Source organism: Macrosteles quadrilineatus, unplaced genomic scaffold (assembly GCF_028750875.1).
Source record: "Macrosteles quadrilineatus isolate MER2022 unplaced genomic scaffold, UCM_ALF_1.0 Scaffold_7__1_contigs__length_78375512, whole genome shotgun sequence".
In the NCBI taxonomy this organism is placed as follows: Eukaryota; Metazoa; Arthropoda; class Insecta; order Hemiptera; family Cicadellidae; genus Macrosteles; species Macrosteles quadrilineatus.
The window spans coordinates 43,418,967-43,440,206 of NW_026542600.1; the positions used below are offsets into that span (position 1 = coordinate 43,418,967).

The 21,240-nt window shown below is 34.5% G+C and overlaps 1 protein-coding gene across 2 annotated transcripts; it reads right to left on the minus strand.

Annotated features, from left to right (window-relative positions):
- Nucleotides 1-618: 618 nt before the first annotated feature.
- LOC128998672 (probable mitochondrial glutathione transporter SLC25A40) lies at nucleotides 619-21,090 on the minus strand. 2 transcript variants are annotated; one of them, XM_054424903.1, is made up of 9 exons: nucleotides 20,992-21,090; nucleotides 16,164-16,259; nucleotides 14,394-14,554; nucleotides 13,805-13,983; nucleotides 9,862-10,141; nucleotides 9,100-9,198; nucleotides 4,448-4,548; nucleotides 3,101-3,185; nucleotides 619-2,515 (listed from the first exon to the last, which is right to left on the minus strand). In XM_054424903.1, exons 2-9 carry the CDS (start codon nucleotides 16,226-16,228, stop codon nucleotides 2,313-2,315), a joined length of 1,173 nt encoding a protein of 390 aa, XP_054280878.1. In that variant the 5' UTR covers nucleotides 16,229-16,259; nucleotides 20,992-21,090; the 3' UTR covers nucleotides 619-2,312. The 2 variants fall into 2 exon arrangements, with proteins under 2 accessions (XP_054280878.1, XP_054280879.1); XM_054424904.1 differs by lacking the exon at nucleotides 20,992-21,090 and adding an exon at nucleotides 16,684-16,761.
- Nucleotides 21,091-21,240: the final 150 nt, after the last annotated feature.

Sequence of the window (21,240 nt, forward strand, 5' to 3'; positions counted from 1 at the left end):
GGTATATTTCAAATAATGTTTAATGATAAAACCATATCAAGTGCAACCATGGAAGTAGGTTGTTTCTTTCAGTGTGTTTATTTGTGGATTTTAAAAGTGTCATAATAACTCACTCACTCCACTCTCTAACTCACAAAAGAAACTAAAAATTTGGACCCAATATGAATCTTAGTGCTTATTAGCATACATTTTATCCATGTATCCTCACTACTTTCAGGATGGCAGAGATTTAAATTTGTCAAATTCCATAAAAAGCTGTCAGTTTTATCAAAATTAAATAAATAAAGAGCTCTTACAGATCTTAAAATTTAAGGTGTCATTTGGAGCATGAGTGTATTTAATATTGTTCATCACCCTTCATAAAGGTGTCATTTCGAGTATGATAATATTGAGCATTGTTCATTCATCATCATTCCCAAAGTTAGATAAAATTACAGGATGAGAAATTAGGGATGTAATAATTTAATGGCTACAATTTTGAAAGAAGCTTTTTTACAGAGATCGGTTTCTGAATTATGATGAGTGTCACTAAATGTTTATTTCTTAACATATTATTTTTGTAACTGACTGTTTGTAAATGTAGTTTGAGAGGTTGGGGAAAAATTACAAAGAGACAGATAAGTTAAGTTTTTTTATTATCAAAATTAACAAGAGAATACTATGTTGGTATCATAAAAATAGACTTTGCTATTATTAAATTCACAGGTACAACAAATTCAAGGAGTAACAAGTACAGGGTCCCCACACAGACTAGAAATGAAAATGAAATTCTCTGTTTGTTCTCTTTATAACCATATTTTCATGATTTTAGTGAAGTTGATAAAGATCAGGTGCTTAAGCCGGTTTCAGATTGCTAATAAATAGATGTTTTTTTATACCACCTGTATTGAAAGCTGTAAGGATTAAAAATCTGCACATCCCAATTTTAGAGATTTAACCAAAAAACTAACAGCTCAATCCAGGGTTTTAAAGGATTGACAAAATTCACGTACCATTCATGGTTTTATGGGTTTCTACGACCGAGTGGGTACCCAACAATGTGTAACAGTACTCCTCCAAAACTTAACTTAACTTTTCAACAATGTACAAGTTGTACAATATGCACATTCTTAATATAACTAGACATTACACAACTTCCTGACAAAAAGTAGTTGTGCTAATAGCTCTACTACTATAAGCTAATCGTAATTTGGTTAAGGTAACTTTATGTATGAGTAAAGGGAGAAGATAAAACATTGGAACTTTTTACTTAATATTAGCCTTTGAGAAATGTCAAAACTCATGTAGTTTTTTTTTTTTATCCCCTCATGTTGATGTGTCAAAACCAAAAGTCAAATTTAGAAACCACCAAAGCTTTGAAAAGTTTTGGTTTTGAGATTTGATCTGCCGAAATTGATCATGCTGAAATACCAACTACAATGCAGTCCCACAACTTTTTATAGTGTTAAAAAGTAACATTAGTGCATCAATGTGTTTTAATAAGGTGTTTTTTTTATTGAAATGTTCATAGCTTAGCTTAGTATGAAATAAACGAATTTGCAAAATTCAATCAAAATATATCCATAGAATTAAAAAGTTCTACAATTACCAAGATTTATTTTCTATGGTTTTTTTATAGGCACGTTTAGTAGTATATGTGTTTGTGACTGATGATTTTAGATTTAATTTTTGAAGTTTCAGTTTATAAATTTCTGGTTTTGGCCATCATTACACTCAAAAACTCAATCCATGTATTTTTTTTTTGTTTCTATTGGCGATATCATTGAAATAGCTATATAAAAGATAACATTAAATTTAATGGCAAAGAACAAACAAAAGGTAACACAAATTATGTTTTGATATCCGTATCTGATGAATAACTTAAAACTAGTATCACATCACATCAGTCTAAAGCTATGACTTAAATTAAAGGATATGTGATGTAAGTAATGGCCGCAAAGGACTGTTACAACTTTGATACCTTACATCAATGCTCAATTAAATTACAAACAAACATGAGAATACAAAGAACTGAGTTTAACAAAGAGAACAAACAAACACAAATGAAAGAATAGATACAGAAAAGTATCTAAAAAATCTTGAGGAAACAAAGAACAAGATTTAACTATGACATACAAACCAAAACTAAAGTAATTATAGATATACAAAAGTATCTAATATTTCTTGAGAATACATAGGACGAGGCAAACTATAAGAAAGAATGAGAAACAAATGTAACAATAGATACATAAAGGTACCTAAAATGTTTTGAGTATTTCATTAGCATCATGCTAAATTAAGCTCATTGCTTATAATGTCCACAGAATATAAAGTTACAGCTCATGTTTATTGACTAGCAGGTAAAGTTCGTAGTTTTGTTTTTGGAAGAATAACTTTCCATACTCAAAAGTTGATACCATTATAGCACAGGCTGGTGCCACCTTCAGAACTCTTGGTGTTAGTCCAGCAAAAATGCCAGAGAGACCGTTCACTCTGTAGATGTCTTTCATGATAGTGAACGTCGATCTCTTCATTCCTTAGAACAAACATTATAACATAAGATTAAAACACAAAAAAATAAATCAATAATTGTTAAACATCATTACACTAAAAATACCTATATTGTTTGCATTTTTTGACTTTTTAACGATTCTAAGAATATGGCATAAGTGGTGACTTTTTAACACTTATACTTGAGCCCTTGATAAAGATTTCCAAATGATTTTTTGGTAATTTTGAAAAATATAATTTTATTTTCAAATAAGTGATGTAAATACAATTATCTGTTTCCTAATCTATAAAATAAAAAATAAATAAAATAAATTATGTCAATGTTATAAGCAAGAGTGACCATTGGTTTGTGTTGTGAACAGCCTGAGTAAAACAGATTCACACAGATACGTCTTTTTAACCTTGTTAGAAATATACTATTCAAAACATGATGTCAATTTAAACCTAGATATTGAGTTTGTTAAAGTTTAAACAATGTAATGTGTCTGATCAACTAAATAACTAATAATTAAATTATAAAACCTACAAAAGATAAAATATTAAACCCATTTTACTTGTCCTCATAATATTTAAAACCGACTTAAAATATAGCCAAACAAATTAGACTGACCTTTTTTTGTTATCAACTCTTCGGCAAGAGCCACTTGTTGATGTGTTTTTACGACATCAAAAGGGGTGGTCACCAAGGCAGCAATCTGAATTATAAAAAATATCCAAGGCATTTTAAGATTGGTGCAATAGTAATATTACTTAAATACCTTTTAATATGTTTGTAAACATTTGATTACAGTATTGATATAGGCCTTTTATGTACTGTATTAAAGAAAATGTGTTTACATTTACACTATTAAGCCTTTAAGTTAAATAAGTCTACATTTATGTGGTGAGATACATTCAAAATCATTAATATGAGTTGAATATGAACTTTGAGATGGAAATAAGAAATAATGTTACTTATTCTAGTTAAATAAGAGTAATTCCATAGATAGCCACCGACTCACATAAATAATGAATCTGTGACAACTTTTTGTCATATTTCAGTTTTATAGATTGTTGGATTTACGTTATTTTCTGTTTTAAACAGATAAAATTACCTTAAAAGCTATATTACAGAAAATTTCCTTTAAGGTTTATTGTTGATTAAAGGTAGGTTTATGTTGTTACAGGCATTATGCTGTTAAAACTTGAGTTGCCCACCTCAACGAACTGTTGGAAATGTATGCAACAATCCTTTAAACAACACATAAAAGATAACATAATTTTTTCCTAAACACTCAATCACCCTTCAAATGTGAACAGTGAACATATGTTGTGTTTTAGGCCATGTCTTGTATGTTTACGAATAAGCAGTATTTACTTTTAGCATCATACATTCGGTAGGGTGGGATATAAATTTGACTATCATCCGTGATCGTAGCAATTTTGTAATTATCTCCCGCTGCCGCAATAGAATCTTGAACATCCCCAACAAAGGCAAAACATCATCATTGTATCTTGCAATCACAGAGAACTAAGGAGTATCAACATCATCATGTTCTCCTAGAATCTTGGAAAAAATTTTGGTTTTCAAGAAATTATCCAAAAAAAATAATTGGAATAATTGTAAATTTTTAATACACAAAGTTTGTTAGAGAAGCCTTATGATTTATATCCACTCAAAACTCAAGCCTTTTAATAACTCTGAAAAATAAGATAGGCCTAGTAAAGTGGTAATAATTTTTCAGTTTGAGGTGAAAAAAACCTATCTATGACTTTCCAACTGTGCTTTTGCTATTCTCTTAGTGCAATAAACCATTCAAATTATCACTTGACTGGTTATCTATTGACCTTTTAGAATTGGGGGTGTTCAAACAAATAAATTATTCAACCATAGTTTTGTAATCAAATGGCAGAAATGGATTTTAGAGTAGTATTCGTATTTAGTAGAAGTAATTAGGGTACAGAAAATAGTACTTACTGATCCTGCAAGGCTACCACCCAAGAAAGATGGGCCAAATGATCCCTGATGTTGTTGAGGATAGCTAGCGTTGATTGTTTCATATGTCGCCCAGTATATCCCTGTACAAAAACAGAATATTCACTATTGGGCTGTTTGGAATAAAACACTACTGTGTAGGTGGATTCACTAAATAAGCAGACAAAAATACCCCCCACTGCAAACCTAGCAATTTCCAATTGCCTGATTGGATTTTCACTCAAAAAATTACCTTACACATGTCCACCAACACTTCAATATACAAAATTATTTGGTTTTTTTATGGCTGTAATTAGAGGTGATGGTGAAATTTGAGTTTGGATCGGATAGATATGGCTTGGATTGGATTGGATGGTAATAGGTTCGGATTTGGATATTTTCGGATTCGGATAGTTCACTGTTATTTAATAAATTAATAGCAAAATTAATAAGCTAACGTCATCTTTATATATCGTAACATTAAACTAATATTATTGATCAGATCTAAATTACTTTACTGTATGGTGCATTAGATTTATTTACCTGGAAAGTGTTTTATATTTTGTTATGTCGGTAGACCACAAATGTTGCATTTACATCTTACATTTCTTCTTACATTCAATCAAGATCTCAGTTACGGTAGCCATTTTTCAAATAAAAATGCTAAATAAGTTTTAAGTCATTGATAATAGGCTTAGGCATATTGTAAAGTATGCTTAGTAGCCTACATACCTAACTTACAATCTCTTTCCAATATTTACTAAACTGTATTAAAAATACAAATGGTTTAAAATAGGCCTAGGCCTAGCCTACTTGTTTTTGTTTTCACTGTAGGCTAAGCAAGTGTAAATAAATGTCATAACAATGACATTAATATTGTGATAATTTGGGTAGGCCCTATTGTAAGGGAATACATACTGTAGACATAAATAAGTACATAGACATAGAATGACCAAGGGCCTAATTTATATTTTGTAGCATTTCAAGATTTATTTAAGTTATTTTAATATTTTTAGACGGTAAAAAACGTATGGAAAGTAAGGGCTTGGTTATGGATAACGAGGGTGTGACTTACACCATTGGGCCTAGCTATTTAAGTTAACTTAATCTGCAATCTGTTATCTATCTTTAGTGCTCCGGATCACAGAAATCATACTACTATTACCCAGAATGCTAACTGCGTGTTAAACAGTGTTAAGTACTCGGAGAGAACTTTGCCTGTCAATTCGAAGGCAGCGCCACCAGCATACAATGCACCAGCATAGCAATGCTGGTGGTGCTGCCTACGAATTGACAGGCAAAGCTCTCTCCGAGTACATAACACTATTTAACACGCGGTTAGCATTCTGGGTAATAGTAGTATGTTTTCTGTGTCCGGACACGTGAATTAAGTTGCAATGAATTGTTCTCACATTTAAAACATCGCATTTGACAAATTAAGGTTCAACAAATATAGCTTGAGAAATCAGAACCTTTATTGCCATTGATCAATCATACATTGAAATAGGCATAGTCAAATTAGGGCTAGATATTTACATTTTACTTAAGACCTACAGTAAGTTTTAACCTTTAGCACAAGTTTGCATTTAGCCTTTTCAATGTTGTCAAATTTTCTAAAACATTTCCATATTTCACTCCTCCTTTTCTTTGTTGATGTAGGCCTATCCATTTTGATTGAAAACTAAGCAATATTTCAATTCGGAAAATTCTCAGTCCCGGTTTGTTAGTTTGGATATGTCAATTGTTGATGTTATATTTTGACATATTTCAATGTCAAACCAAACCACTCCAGTTCTAGTTCCAATCCAAAACGCAATTTAGTTTATTGTTTTATCTGAAGCTGAAGAATAAACTACGGACATCAAATGAGTTATAGTTTTGTGTAAACAGCAACAGTCAGACAACCACTATTGCGGTATTTCACAGTTATATTACCAAACGGTGTCAATCCACTTACACTCCACAATCCATACAACCAAATAATTCCCACTCATTGGGTCAACCGGTCAAGAGAATGACGTTTTATCCCACTTTAACGTATCTAAAATCCTGGTTTATCCCGCTTGACTTTTTCTGGTTTATCCGATCCGGTGTTACCTTTTTGACATAATATGTTTAGAAAAGACTAATTTAATGACGCTTACATCTTGCAATAACACTGTCGTAAACAATTATCCAACCAATAATAAGTTTTTAATATGGAAATGGAAAGCAGCAAATTCCTATTCCCGTTTCTTGCTCAAAGTCTAAAATTCCCATTTTCGGGATATAAATACCACACATTGAAACACTGATCGAAACGGCACGAACATTATCAAAATTAGGGCCCACTGGCCCAGTCCAGATGTTGTGAATTGTGATGTTGAAGAGCTAAGAGACAAGCAAAGGAAAACATTACTAGTGGATTCAAGTGCCTGGCACGACAGTCGATCTTTTTAACAGTTTTAGCATTGTTGTATTATTATCTTGCAGTGGCACTTAAATAATGGCCGACTAGTGACATATGTAATGGCGTCATAACATAGCGCTCCTAGTAACACAGTAACAGGCAACTTACACAAATTGACCTCGGCTCGGTAGCTCTTTTCTGCTTTTTCTCTGTTCGTTTTAGATAAAGCAAATCGTAAAGTAAAAGCAAATGAATGAACAGCCGATAAACAACTGAATGAGATTTCGGTATTGCATCATATGGCTTTGTCTTCGAGCTCACGGATAATTTAGGCTAGACAAAATTAAAACTCAAGAAAGAAAATAACAAGGCACGAGATTAAAATTTAGTGTTTGGCGTTACTATACTTTGATTGATAATATTTATCATAACTGAACTCTTTTCAAATGTCTAATGTGTCTATAGTGAATTAAATTAACTGCCTTGTTCCCGATTGGTAGTAATGCGGTACTGTAGGATTCCATGCATCTCCAATAATTTAAATTGGTTACGAAAATGAATACAAATTGATATTGAGTCCACCATTCTACATTAGACGATAATATTTTTAATTAAAATAAAACTTTACAGCTACAGTAAATCATCTTTTTCTCAAATAACAGAACCGCAAATGCAAATATTAAATAATCAGAAATAATTCAAACAGAATTTAAAGAGCATGACTATTTCGTGCCATAATGAAGAAGAATGGTTTCCTGCTTCTATTTAGTTATAGAGGGGCGGTTGGATACCATAAAATCCGTGAAGGTACGATATTTTCGTGTCGGCAAGAAGCGGTTCCCTGCTTCCACTCTTTACGTCGATGTTAATGTGTGTCGGCCATCAATATATCGATGTTGTCGACTTCAAGCTGAGTGGTTCCATTGACTATCAGGGTTGGTACTAAATTGGGAAAACAAAATTTTCTGACTTTTCCTGGTTATCCAGACTGATATTATACTTTTTCCGCAAGTCGATATCGAACAATCAAAATCAAGAAATATGTAGAAAAATGTAAATATTTAACTTATTTAATCACTCCCAAATACAAAACTTGTTTCAAACTATGTACATATCGATTCCTCCCCCGCACCAATAAATAACTATTGATATAAAAATGTGCATCAGTGCTTATGTCGCTCTTTTTGCCATTAGTCATCACCCTGATAAAAACATGTTTAGGTGCAGAATGTACCATATTTGTAAAAAAGTAGTCTTTCAGGAGAAATTCCAGAATTTTTTCATAATTCCCTTACTTTTCCAGACCAACCGAATTCCCTGGCTTTTCCAGGTTTTTCCTGACCATACCAACCCTGATTATCCATCTCAACAGATTGCATCACGTTTTTTTCTCACTCACAAACACTATCGCTCACTACGAGGCGGGGTAGGCACGTCACACGCCTAAATATAGATCGGTCAGCTGGCAGCTGGAGGCAGATGTACATATTGAATAGGGATGGGATGATAGGATTGATAGGTCAACCATCAATGTTCATATTCGTATATCGATTGTAATTTCTGTTATTTTCCACGGCGACGATGACGATGTGAAGGTTTTAGTTTTGTGTCATAGACGATGACTCGAATCGACCGCTGTAACGTCAATGGGAACAAGTGTTGTTGAAATTATTATGTCGTGGGAAACTAATGATGATTTAAGTAGCCTTATGAACATTTTGACCTCAGTCTCAAATGTTATTATATACAGTCTATCCAGAAAGGTCAGATATTTAATGGATAGTGTCGGATATCAAATTTGGGCTCGGTTTGGTTACGGATATCCGAACCGAACCGAAACCTACCCGAAATTTTGGATATCCGCACACCTCTAGCTGTAATGAAAATTGGGCATTTTTCTGTTGAAGGGAAAAAACTTTAAAAACAACTTTTTGAACATTTCAAATACCCTATAAACCTTGGTTCTCATGATCCCCCCCCCCCCCCTACATCTTCAGCCAAATTGAATCAAAATCCAAAATTACCCAAGTTATCCCGTTCACAGACACACACATATGTACATGACAATTTGAAAGAATTGTTTTTTACCTCTGGGGACAAAAAAATTAAAAAGGTATATTGGTCCTCGGTCTAGGTCTTACCATTCCACCTACGGTAATAGCTATTTCCCTACAAAACTTGAAGCAACAAGTCCAAGATTTACATGGTAATAGGATAAAACTATTTGGTTGTGTTAATTCAAGTTTTTATGTAAATTTCTTTTTACCTGAAAAGGGCACATCCCGCAGTAGTGTAGGTGTAAGGCCTTTGAACAGACCTTTGACTCCATCCTTCTTTAACAGGTCCCCAAAAGTGTTCCGGATTTCTAGAAAGCAACAGAATTTAGTACACTCATATAGCATTTCAAATTCGTGCAATCATTCAGCTTTGTTACTAGTTTGTTCGTGCTGATTTTAAAATTATAGTGATTTTTTTTGTCCTAGGATGCCAGGCACGAGCCGTAATTGTTTTTCACATTACTTCAGGCTAGACTTAGGGGTTGCGGCATTACCACTTAGATAAAATCCATTGATTATCTGGCAGGATTTGAACCCGGGACCTCAAGGACCCAAGTTCCACGCTCTAACCACTAGATGTTGGAGGTCCTCGATCCAGTTGTGTGTTGATGTATGAGGTTCAGTCCATACTCCTGTACAGTGTGAAAGTGGAGGCAGACATGCTTAACGAGGAGGTATATTGTATGCAAATCACTCTTGTGCAGCATCTGCCTACTAAACAGTGTCTGAACCCACTGTCCTGTTGGTCGACAGTAGGAAGGAAGGCGATTAATCAGCTTTGTGAAGAGGACCAGGTTAAGTACAGAGGAGCGCATCTGACCAGAAGGCTGATTATACCTATAGCTATGATTGATATAACCAAGTAATCACCTAAATTTTGCATTGTACTTATTTTAACCAAGGCAACTAACTACAACTTATGTTTTTTATGTTAACTTATGTAATTAATTGTGTTAAAGATTCAAACTTACGTCTCCAGCTCAACTTTTGAGCCTGCATTCTAGTCCTCATCAGTTCAAGAGGGTTGACAATAGTCACAGCCCAAAATCGAGCGGTTCCCCCTGACAGCATCGGGATCCAGATGGGCTGATCTTCCCTCTTTACACACATGTAATCACACAGCCTGGTGCGAAGTTGTTCATACGTTACAAAGTACACAACAGTTGCTGGCAAAGCAAGTACAAGTGTTGGGCTCAGGCCAGCCCACAGAGATGTAACTCCTTCAGCACGAGAAATCTTCACTATGGCATCCTGTCAAAGACAATAATTATACTTTAGGGATGGACGAGATTGGATTTTTAGTTCGAGACGAGACGAGACGAGATTTTTTATTTCTCATAAAATTTCGAGACGAGATCGAGACGAGATTTCTCTTCTCATACACAACGGGAAATGCACGTTCGAAATTTTTACCTGATTTTGTAACATTGTTAGATGACTGTTTAAATACTAAAATAATAATAATAGGGAAGAATATTTACAATCTTTCATTAAATAACATCAGCATAACATTTTTTTATTAATCACGCCTAACTTATTAAAAATGCCTACGATTAGGAAACATGGTGATATCAGTTAGGATAGAGTTCAACTTATACTAAAATAAAATAAATCATAAAATAAAAGCAATATTAATTTTTATAAAATAGTTACTTGTTTTGACTTTTTTTATAGTAATAAAACATTCCTCACACTCCTTACACTTAACAAAACTTCTCAAATGTTATTAAAGTAATATTATCCAAATAATGAAAGTAATATTTACATTAAAAGAATTAAAGTAATATTTACATTAAAAGAATTAATTAAATAAGAACGCCTTCGAAAAGGAAACGCAACTACAACACGCTCCTGTATTGCGGGTATTGCATTGACTTTCTGCAGGCGTTTTTAATTTTTTTTTTTTTTTTTTTTTTTTTTTTTAATTCTCGTCTCGATAAAAATCTCGGCCAAAAAGTAATCTCGTCTCGTGTAACGAGATTGAAAATTTCCCGAAAATTTCCCGAAATTTCGAGACTTGACCATCCCTATTATACTTAAAGTAAAATCTTATCTTTTTAAATAAATAAGTTTTTTGTATTATTAAGGTATTTAATCCTTTTTTAACCCAGTACTAGATTATGTTTTCAACCTTCCAATTTAGTGAATAAAAGCTTTTTAATCTAACAAAAAATACTTTTGAAAAGCATTTACACGATAGGAAAATTTAGGTTTAACGAGTGTAGCCTGCTGCTACAGGGAAGGTTACAAAGTTTTTTTTTATTAAGTGTCAATAGCTTTAAATGAAAAAAGTTAAAAATAAGGTAAATTTAATGAAACAAATTTGATCAAAACATGTCCACTGACAAGCACACTACAACTTTTTAGTAACCCACATAAGAGTAACATTCATTTGATGTATGTCCAGTAAACAGTTTTTAGTAAATTTCCTGTTTAGCCAAGGGCAGGGGTCTCCAACCTACAGCCCGCGGGCCAGATGCGGCAACAGATTTTATCCGGCCCGCGAAGGCTTACTGGAAAATAATTACTTTTTATATAATTGGTATAAATCGATGATTGTCAAAGAGGCGGCAACACCCGCAAGTAAATTTTTCAGTCACAGTAATATCGTGATCGTCATTCACGGTAGCGGCAACACCCGCAAGTAAATGTTGCAGTCTCAGTGATAACGTGATCATCATTGGTGATCGTGGCAACTCGGCAATACCATAGTCGTCAATCACGGTAATGGCAACGTAAGTAAATGTTGCAGTTTCGGTAATAACGTGATCGTCATTCGCGACCGCGGCAACACTTGTAAGTATATTTTGCTGTTTTGGTAATAACGCAAATCGTCATTCACAATCGCGGCAACATCCGTAAGTAAATATTGCGGTTTCAGTGATAACACGATTGTCATTCGCAATGGTGGCAACACTCGTATACCCTTAGCAATATGGGAGTGCCCCTGAAGGCCAGGTAAAAAAGACATGTGTTTAAGGACACTCCCATACTGTTAAGGGTATATACTGCTGTCTTGTTATAACGCAAATCGTTATTCACAATCGCGGCAACGTCCGTAAGAAAATATTGCGGTTTTAGTGATAACACGATTGTCATTCGCGATCGCGGCAACACTCACGAGCATTTGTAGGGTCTCGGTGATACCGCGATTGTCTCCCGCGATCACGACTGCACTTTAAACATCTCTTGCGGTATCAGTAACATTTCTTTGATGGTATCCAGTGATTGTGACTTATTTTTGACAAAGTATGTGACAAACACGGTTTATATACCCATAAATAATTATGTCAGGTAGGTCAATTATTTTGTTTGGTATAAACACTATAAATTGCAAAAGCGTACAGAATTTTAGTTAGTCAAAATCGGTTTGGTCAAAATTTTAGTATGGTGAGTCAGTAGCTCAGTCGGTAGCGTCACAGACTTCGAGCCCAAGGCAGCGATGTCGTGGGTTCGGATCCTGGTCACTGCCACTAAAATTTATCAGTACAGTTCACCTTTGTACTGTAACGGCTCACCCCTTGCTTTGCTGGATACGTTCCACGCACAGATCTGTAGTCTATGTGGACGCCCAAATGCAAGGTTAAAAGAGGCCGCTAATCTCTTTTTAAAACAAAAAAAATGTTAAAAAGTAATAAAAAATCTGCAAGAAATGTAAAAACTTCATCAATGAGCTCAATGACCATTTAGAAAACTACCTCTTTGTGAGTTATTTTGAAGGGGCTACCTTTCTACACTGAAATAGCCCCGGTCCGCCTTTCCTCCAAAATTTGTCAATGTGGCCCTTGAGTATAAAAAGTTGGAGATCCCGGGGCTAGGAAATAAGAAATAAGCTATTACTGTAAGCCTCAAGGTAAGTCTCACCTAGACCTGGGACTACTTTAGTAATTTGTTTTTATGCAATTAGAGGGCTAAAACAACAACCGTTCAAATATTTATATCTAGCTACTGTATATATATTTTGAATTTTCTATTAGCATGTGAACTTGAGAAAAACCATCCGATTTTGATGAAATTCGTTACAAACGTGTAAACCGTTTAAACCAAACCTACGTTTATTAAAAAGAGTTTGCAAACCAACATGATCAGTCTATCACAACAGGGTTTCATAAGGTAAAAATTTGTTTTTCCCATTTTTGACCCTCAAAATATAAAATTTGGCAGTTTCTTTCTAAACCATTTTGAAGAGCTAAAAAAATTGATTTAACATATTGAAGCATCATTGTACATTTGATGGATATGGAGAGGATAAAAAAAACTATAAATTTTTAATCACCACTTAGAAGATATACCTTAGAGAATAAAAACTGTTGGCAGTTTAATTGGTTATGGACATTTTTTGATCAAATTTGGTTAAGGATTTTTCAAACCTAGCTTCAATGAAAGACGATTAATGAGGATCCTTGTAGCAGCTAACCTTGCTCCTCGTAGCAGCTTGACCTAAGTGCTCACTAAACCTTATGTTTTAAAAATATATATATATTTCAGTGAAAATCAGGCAAATAAAATCCCCTTAAATAGCGAGTTTTCTGTCGAGGGGGGAATTTTAACATTTTCTCTGTAACTTTCTATACTGTATTGTTTTTAAGTATCAGCAAAATGTGACAGCAACACCACTAACACTTATAGTGGCCGTACAGTCTCTTACCACTGATTCAAAGTAACTTATTCCTTATTGGCCAGACTTAGTTTTAAAATGGATTTCAAAGGGTATACTTGGACCCTATTTTCTAGTAAATTAAACTAATTCCATAGCCTGGCCGAATAATAATAATAATAGCAATGTTAAATAATTAATTTTTCTGCTCATAGCCTCTAAATGACCTATATTAGCTCATCTATCATAAACAGGTATTGAATTATGAAAACAGGAGATTGCTAATAACCATAGTGTAAAATTTGTCAAACTCTTACCAGAGTTCCGTTGAAATTGCCAGGCCTGTTGTACCACTTATTTCCCGCTCTCTCACAAGGACACCAATGATCCATCAGACCGTTGCAATAGTACAAGACACACGGCTTGTTTTCAGTAATTCTAAACTTTGTATACTTCTGAGTTTGCAATCTTATCTTGACAACGTCTAGAGGAGTCACTAGAAAATAAATAAATTATAAAAATAAGTTGATATTCTATTTACAGTAATAATACTTAATTTGTTAGATAATATTCCAAATTTGACTTAGACAATATGACAATCATGAGGAATACCAAATCGTTTTTGCTGATGGTAAAAATATTAAGCTACAAAATGTTTAACTGTAAATAATAATTTTTAAATCAAATCAAACATTAATGTAGCCCGAAATGGCTCAAATATAGGCTTTACATATAGCTCTTTAAAGATCTCTTCAAACATTAACGTAATAAAATAAACAAGTTGGATAGAGTTTTTTGTTTATTTTGTGTATTATTTACACACCAAGAGAGATTTTAAAATTATTAACTCTTGATTCCGTATTTTAATTTAAATGACAAGGTCCCATGAGAATCAATGTTACTGACTTATCAAGGACGTGGCCAAAGCTCCTGTTGTGGAGGCGGCCATTTGCTGATACGGCGTGATTCGGAACCTTGGGTCGCTGATTGACAGCTCCTTATTATCTGACAATACTAGAGTCTTATTATCTGACATTACTGGAGTTTTCTCTGCAACTGAGGATGGCCTGAAACAACATGTTATAAGATAAAACAATTTAAATAAATAATTTTAAAATTAGTTCACAGAAGAACAATCAAATTTTCCACGGTTGCATGATGGAAGCGTCAAGTACAATATTTAAAATTGTATTGCAACCAATAGCAGAGCCACAAGATGATGTACCTACTTTGTTGAAGTGTCTAGGAAGTTCTACACAAGATAGTTCAAAAAGATTTCATTGTTCAACAAGAGCTCAGCAGGTTGCAGAACAGCATAGCAACATACAGATGGATCCTGCTAATGTACTGTGTTGAAGTGTCTAGGAAGTTCAACAAGAGCTCAACAGGTAGCAGAACAGCATAGCAACAAACAGATGGGTCCTGCTGATGTACTGTGTTGAAGTGTCTAGGAAGTTCAACAAGAGCTCAACAGGTATCAGAACAGCATAGCAACAAACAGATGGGTCCTGCTGATGTACTGTGTTGAAGTGTCGAGAATCAGAATCAGAATTGTTTATTGCCATATTAATAGAAAAATGTGCAGGGCAAAAGTCACTTAAACTCAACAAATTAAATTAGATTCATTAAAATAAAGATGCAAAGACAATAATAGGTTTTTTACATACCTCAGTCCAATAGTCCAAAAAATATTGCTCAACAGCTTACATGTTTCGTTGCAAAGACAACATTTTCAAAGCTTGCAACTCGTCAAAAACACATTTAAAACACGGACACGAACACAGAAAACATTAATACGGTACGAATACACGATAAACATTTAGATAGCGCTATCATGATACTGATTTGGTCCCGGCGCGGGGCTGGTAGCAGACTCAATTCAGTATCATGATAGCGCTATCTAAATGTTTATCGTGTATTCGTACCGTATTAATGTTTTCTGTGTTCGTGTCCGTGTTTTAAATGTGTTTTTGACGAGTTGCAAGGTTTGAAAATGTTGTCTTCGCAACAAAACATGTAAGCTGATCAGCAATATTTTTGGACTATTTGACTGAGGTATGTAAAAAAACCTATTATTGTCTTAACAATATAGTCCATTGGCCGAAAACATGAATTTTGATTAAATATACAAACTTCAAGAGGTACATACTATTTACATTTTAAAACAAAGAAACACTGTAAAATTTCCTTATCCACTAAATATTTCCTTAAACCTAGAAAGTTCAACAAGAGCTTAACAGGTAGCAGAACAGCATAGCAACAAACAGATGGATCCTACTAATGTACTGAGTTAAAGTGTCTAGAAAGTTCTAAAAAAGTGAATTATTTTGCAAATTTTGTAACTTTCAAAGTATTACAACTACTAGACTATCCATTATCAATAGATACAGTTATTAAATAATTATAGTACCCCTTGGATGATAGCAAGTTCAACAAATTTCTTATTCTGAGATAAATTTTACAAAGTGTAGCACTTCCATTATAATGCCATGAGACAGTAACAATTTTGCAAATAGATGTTTATATTTTGAGGTATTTAAAGACAGTAGAATTACCTGTTTTTATATACCTAGATTGATAGTATAAAGATCATCTAATTAACAGTGTTTTTTAATTCATAGGCCTACTAAAGATAACATACACACGCAAAAGGTAGGCTATATATTATAAACTTACCTCAAGATTTCTAGGATTCGTAAATTTGCAGAATCACTAACTGAAAGATCTTTACTACCTGACATCTTAGATTTTCTCTGTCCTACTAGGAAAGACCTGAAACAACATTTTACATTCTCATAAAACTAAACCTAATCATCATTGTAATAAACACATTCACTATGGTAGTACGATAATGCAAAGAAACAGCTGGGTGACAGCAAGTAGTACACCATTTTGTTATACATGCCACAGCATGTCAATGTACTGTATTGAAATGACTGGGAACATAGTTGTACAAAAGCTCAATAGGTGGCAGAACAGCCGGACTACAAACAGATGGGTCCTGCTGGATCTCAGTGGCACCCAAGCATGATCCATCCATAACAACCGTGTTAAAACTATCCTTTACAATAATGATTTTACAAAATTACAATATAGTTAAGTAATTAGCTCTCAACACAAACCAATAGATAATAGACAATTAATCTTTATTTACACATTCATTAAGAATAGTAGTAGCATCAAGATAAAAACGTACCTGTAAAAATACCCATCTCAACAGACCTGTTTAATCAGTGAATTTCCTTTATGTTAATCTATGTTTTTTACATATTTTTAATAGTAAACTTGTTCACTAATAAACCGAGTACTGGTCAGGGCCGCTTTTATTAATGGGCCCGGTTAAAGAAGAGAAAAGTTCCCCCACAAGGTAGGTGGAGAGGCTATCTTTAAATATATAGGATAATACCTTTACCTTACAAGACTGAATTCCTAAATGGGTTTAAATCCAGAAGATGCACAAATTACTAAATAAAAAACTGTTTTATAGGCTACATTTTAATCTAAATTAAACAAGGAAAAAGAAAATATATAGGCCTAGTTATATAGGTATTGTTTATTTGAAATAAATGATTACTAAACTTTATAAAAACAAACAAAGAACGCCAAAACGATTTAGCTATGATAACCATAGACGAAAACAAACAAGCAGAAAAAACAAACACAAGGCAAAAGAAATATTTCACAAAACGGCCATCTTTGTTGGTTGTCATGAAACCCAGAATTTGCTGAAAACACTGGTATGCATTGTTACCGGGATTGTTTGGGATTATATCAAACGGAACAGAAAGCCTGCAATGTCGCCGTAATTACGGCGATTGACCCTTTAAGGGTTAACTTAGCGTACAACCACACTTCAGTCTCCGTTCACACTAAAATTAAGATTTGAGGGTTGTAAGGGAGATATATGTAGGTGTGAGGAATTGACTAAGTGGTATGCAGTGTCCTAAAACAATAAGAGGTCAAGTTCTGGTTATGGAGCTTTTTCGTCAGGCTATATGACTAGGCCTAGCCTACCACTAAGTTATGATTTGTATGAACAATACACAATACAAATTATGATGCAGCCTATATTACAGATAATACCTTAAGTATACTACCATAGATAAAAGGAGTAGACACAGATACCCCACACAATGCTAATAAGTGTTAACAATTTTTGGCCGAAAAACAGACTAGATCCTAGGCGGCGCTAGTCTCGAAACCGACTAAGCGCGGTTGCCATGTCGTGCAACTCAGTCGGTCGACCGGCCAACTCAGCCGGCTGGGAGAGATTCCTTCGCCTCGCACCCGCAACGTACATAGCCTACTGTGCACAAGCACTTCACTCTCATCTGCTGCTCCGTCCAGTGTTGAGCTTTAATGAAGTATGTTTTCTTCTGAAAACTTTAAAGACTTAGTGTGATAAACATAACATTAAATGGTCGAATATTGCTGTACGTTTACCATAAACTAAAAAATGTTATATACAGGGTGAGGCAATGAGAACGCTACAATTTGTTTTACCTGTCACATGTTAATTGTTGCAACAATGAATGATCAGCTGTGCTTAAAACATCAATTAAACTATGCCATTTTAGTAAATATTATGCTGAGGCTATTAACACTGAGATTTTGATGTGGAAACCTATTTATAAAATAGTGGTTCTTGTGCAAAAACCCAGAGATTGTTTGGACCGTATTCCATCCTTCGTCAACATGGCGCTGTTCCAGATTGGAAAACAATGTTGATCTGGGTAAAATTATTTAGGATAATCGCTTAAAGAAAAAAAATAATCGGTGGGTGCCGCAAAACTCTTTGTACACCAGCAAATGTTAAAAGAATATGAGTCCCAGTAACTCAAAGTCCGAAGAGATTTGCCAGGAAGCTTTTGTTGTTGAAAGCTTTAAGTTGGCTAATTTTTTTGGGAGGGGGGGGGGTTGTTCTAATAAGCTACTTGACGTTCTAGGTTTTTCAAAGTCACCCCACAGATTTGCTTGAACCGAAGCTAAGGATAGTCCAAAAACTAAAGTGAGTAAACTAAGAAGTCGCTGGAGCAGTATTTGATGGAGTTTCAAGTGGCTAAAAAGGAATGTCAAGTAGGACAATGAAGTAACTTGTAGAATTTTGTTCCCAAGAAATGGAAAAATGACTTTGTTAAGTTAAAATGGCAAAAGATAAGCTGTGTTTTGGTGTGCTATTTATATCCATAGGGTGAATATTATTGAGTTTGTACTGTTTATAAATTGGGGCGCTTTCATTGCCCTACCCTGTACTTAAAAAATGTTATATATTTTGTTTGTTGTTTGTCTGTCTATTCTTGTAGTTTGACGTGTTTTTTTTTTTAAATACTCCTCTTTTGTTGTTTATCATAAATATTCTGTAAATAAGTCGGCCTAGTACCGGTAACTTATAAAGTCGTTCCAATAGTGGTACGGTTTAAAGTTTGATAGAAAATAAATTGAAAACTTTTCATTTTGTTTGTTGTCTATACCAACATGTTTTGATATTGCAAGTAAAATTACGAATATTCATGATTTAGCCCTGGTTTTTAATGCTCAAATTCTCAAATGGTTCAAATTTTATATACATTTTTTTATGTTTCATAAAATCATGATACAGTTTGATTTACGAATATAAAAATAGTTAGTTAGTTGTTAAAAACGTGAGTTTCCTTTATATTGCTTTTACAATCTAAATCGAGACATACTTCTTGTATGCAGGTTGAAATATAAATTAAACAATAAACTTAATCGATTTCATATTTATATTCGGAGTGAGTAGGCCTATCTCAAATGCTATGGACACAAGTCGTATCAGGTGTAGTGTCAACTGTAGAGAATGCCGCTACGATGCATACTACTGAGGCTGCGCGCCACTGCCATTAATTCTGCCTCTCTCACTCCGTGGGAAACTGGGAATTTCCGTCCCTACGCTGCACGACTTAGCCACGCTGCGGGCCTGAAGCGCCAAAACAGCGACTGCACGTACTCAAATATGGTGTTTGTGACTTCCCTATCTCGTGGGGTATCTGTGTCTACTCCTTTCATCTATGATACTACTCAGGTATAGTTTTTTCCAAGCTATAATTGCTTTATTGCCTATCTCTCTTTCTTATCGGTTAGGCCTAGGCCTACTGAAAACCAGGCAGTCAGTCAATTGGCAGTGACCCGCTGGTTGCAGTTAAATATTAACTTTTTGGCTATTGCTGGTGGATGCTACACATAACCTGACACTAAAATAACTTAACGATTGGTAATATTTATAACATTACACTCTGAAAATATCATGGTAAGTTAGTTGTATAACTTAACTGAGAAGGTCCCAGTTCCTAAAACCTTGTGCAATTAGACAGGAGCAGAAAAAGAGGTTGAATCAGTGCAGACCATATCGATTACAGTCATACCACAACACGGAATAGCAAGCAATTTTACTGTAGGCTTACTTAGTCGACTGCGGACAGGGTCGTATAACACAAAGATTTAGTTAACAGAAGGTTAATTAACATAGGTACCTATAATCGTAAGTAACTAACCGTATTGCAATTTATTCTCCAATAACCAACAGGACAATTAATTAACCCTTTGAGTGCCAACGTCCGGGGAACCGGACGTTTTTAGAACGAGCCAAAAGTGCCAACGTCCGGCTGACCGGACGTTTCGTAATGATCGAACAGTTGTCATAACAACCGAATGGATACTCGGATTCTTTTAACCCATATATTAACATTGAGTCGAAAGTTACTAGATGCGATACATCGATTTTCGTTGGTCGAAATATCGAAAATTCAATTTTTACGAAATTTTAACCTAAAAATCGCCAGATCGCGCTCGGCATTTTTAGCGCGACCTTCGGGAAAAATCATCGGCATTTTTTTAGCGTTACTTTTATTTCTCGCCTGGCACTCTAAGGGTTAAGTAGGCCTAGTCAATGTTTAGTCAACTGAGAGCCTAAGTTGAGTGGATTTGAAGCATGAGACTAGGCTATATATTTCAGAATTGAGTTGACAGCCAAATGTCAAGCAGTACTGTATTAGTTACGGTAAGGCCCAGGGCCAAGCCTATAAAATCTGAACCAGACGTGGCCTAGCAGCATAAACATTTAAGTTAAGTTAGGTAGCCAAGGCATATTTTAAATAATCTACTGATAAACATTAGATTTCAAGTAGGCCTCATAGTGGGCTTGGCCAATTGTACTCATAAAACTTCTTCTGCCTTAAGTGGAACAAAATTAGACAAAGACTAGGCCTACTGACTGATAGGTCCAGTCACCTTTCTTAGGACTGGAGGGTTGGTGGTAAATCGAAGCCAATATCTGTGAAGGAAAAATGAAGTAATGGCAAGTCTAACATCTTAGATTTAATAAATGAAATGCTCAGAAACTTTGCCAACTACATCATGCTGGTATTGAAATCAAAGTTTTAGAAGTTTAGGTTAGGAACCGGCAGGGTTACCTAACCAGTAACCAGAACCGGCAACATTCCAACTTCCAAGAATAAAATTACCAAACAACTTGGTGTTTACTTACGTAACAAGCTAACAGCCAGCCGATTCATCAACTAGGAACATAGGGGGGTAAATCAAATGAATAAAGTAGCTTTGAGGGGAAGGATAAATTATTGTAATTGTATTTTAAGTTAATTCACTCTGCTTCTGCTCACCCAGCACCAGCACAAAACCATATTTACTACTGTTACTGTACTCACTCACTGTACTGACTACTGTAACAACAATAACAATGTGATAAAACCTTTACTGACTCGGATCGGATTGAAAT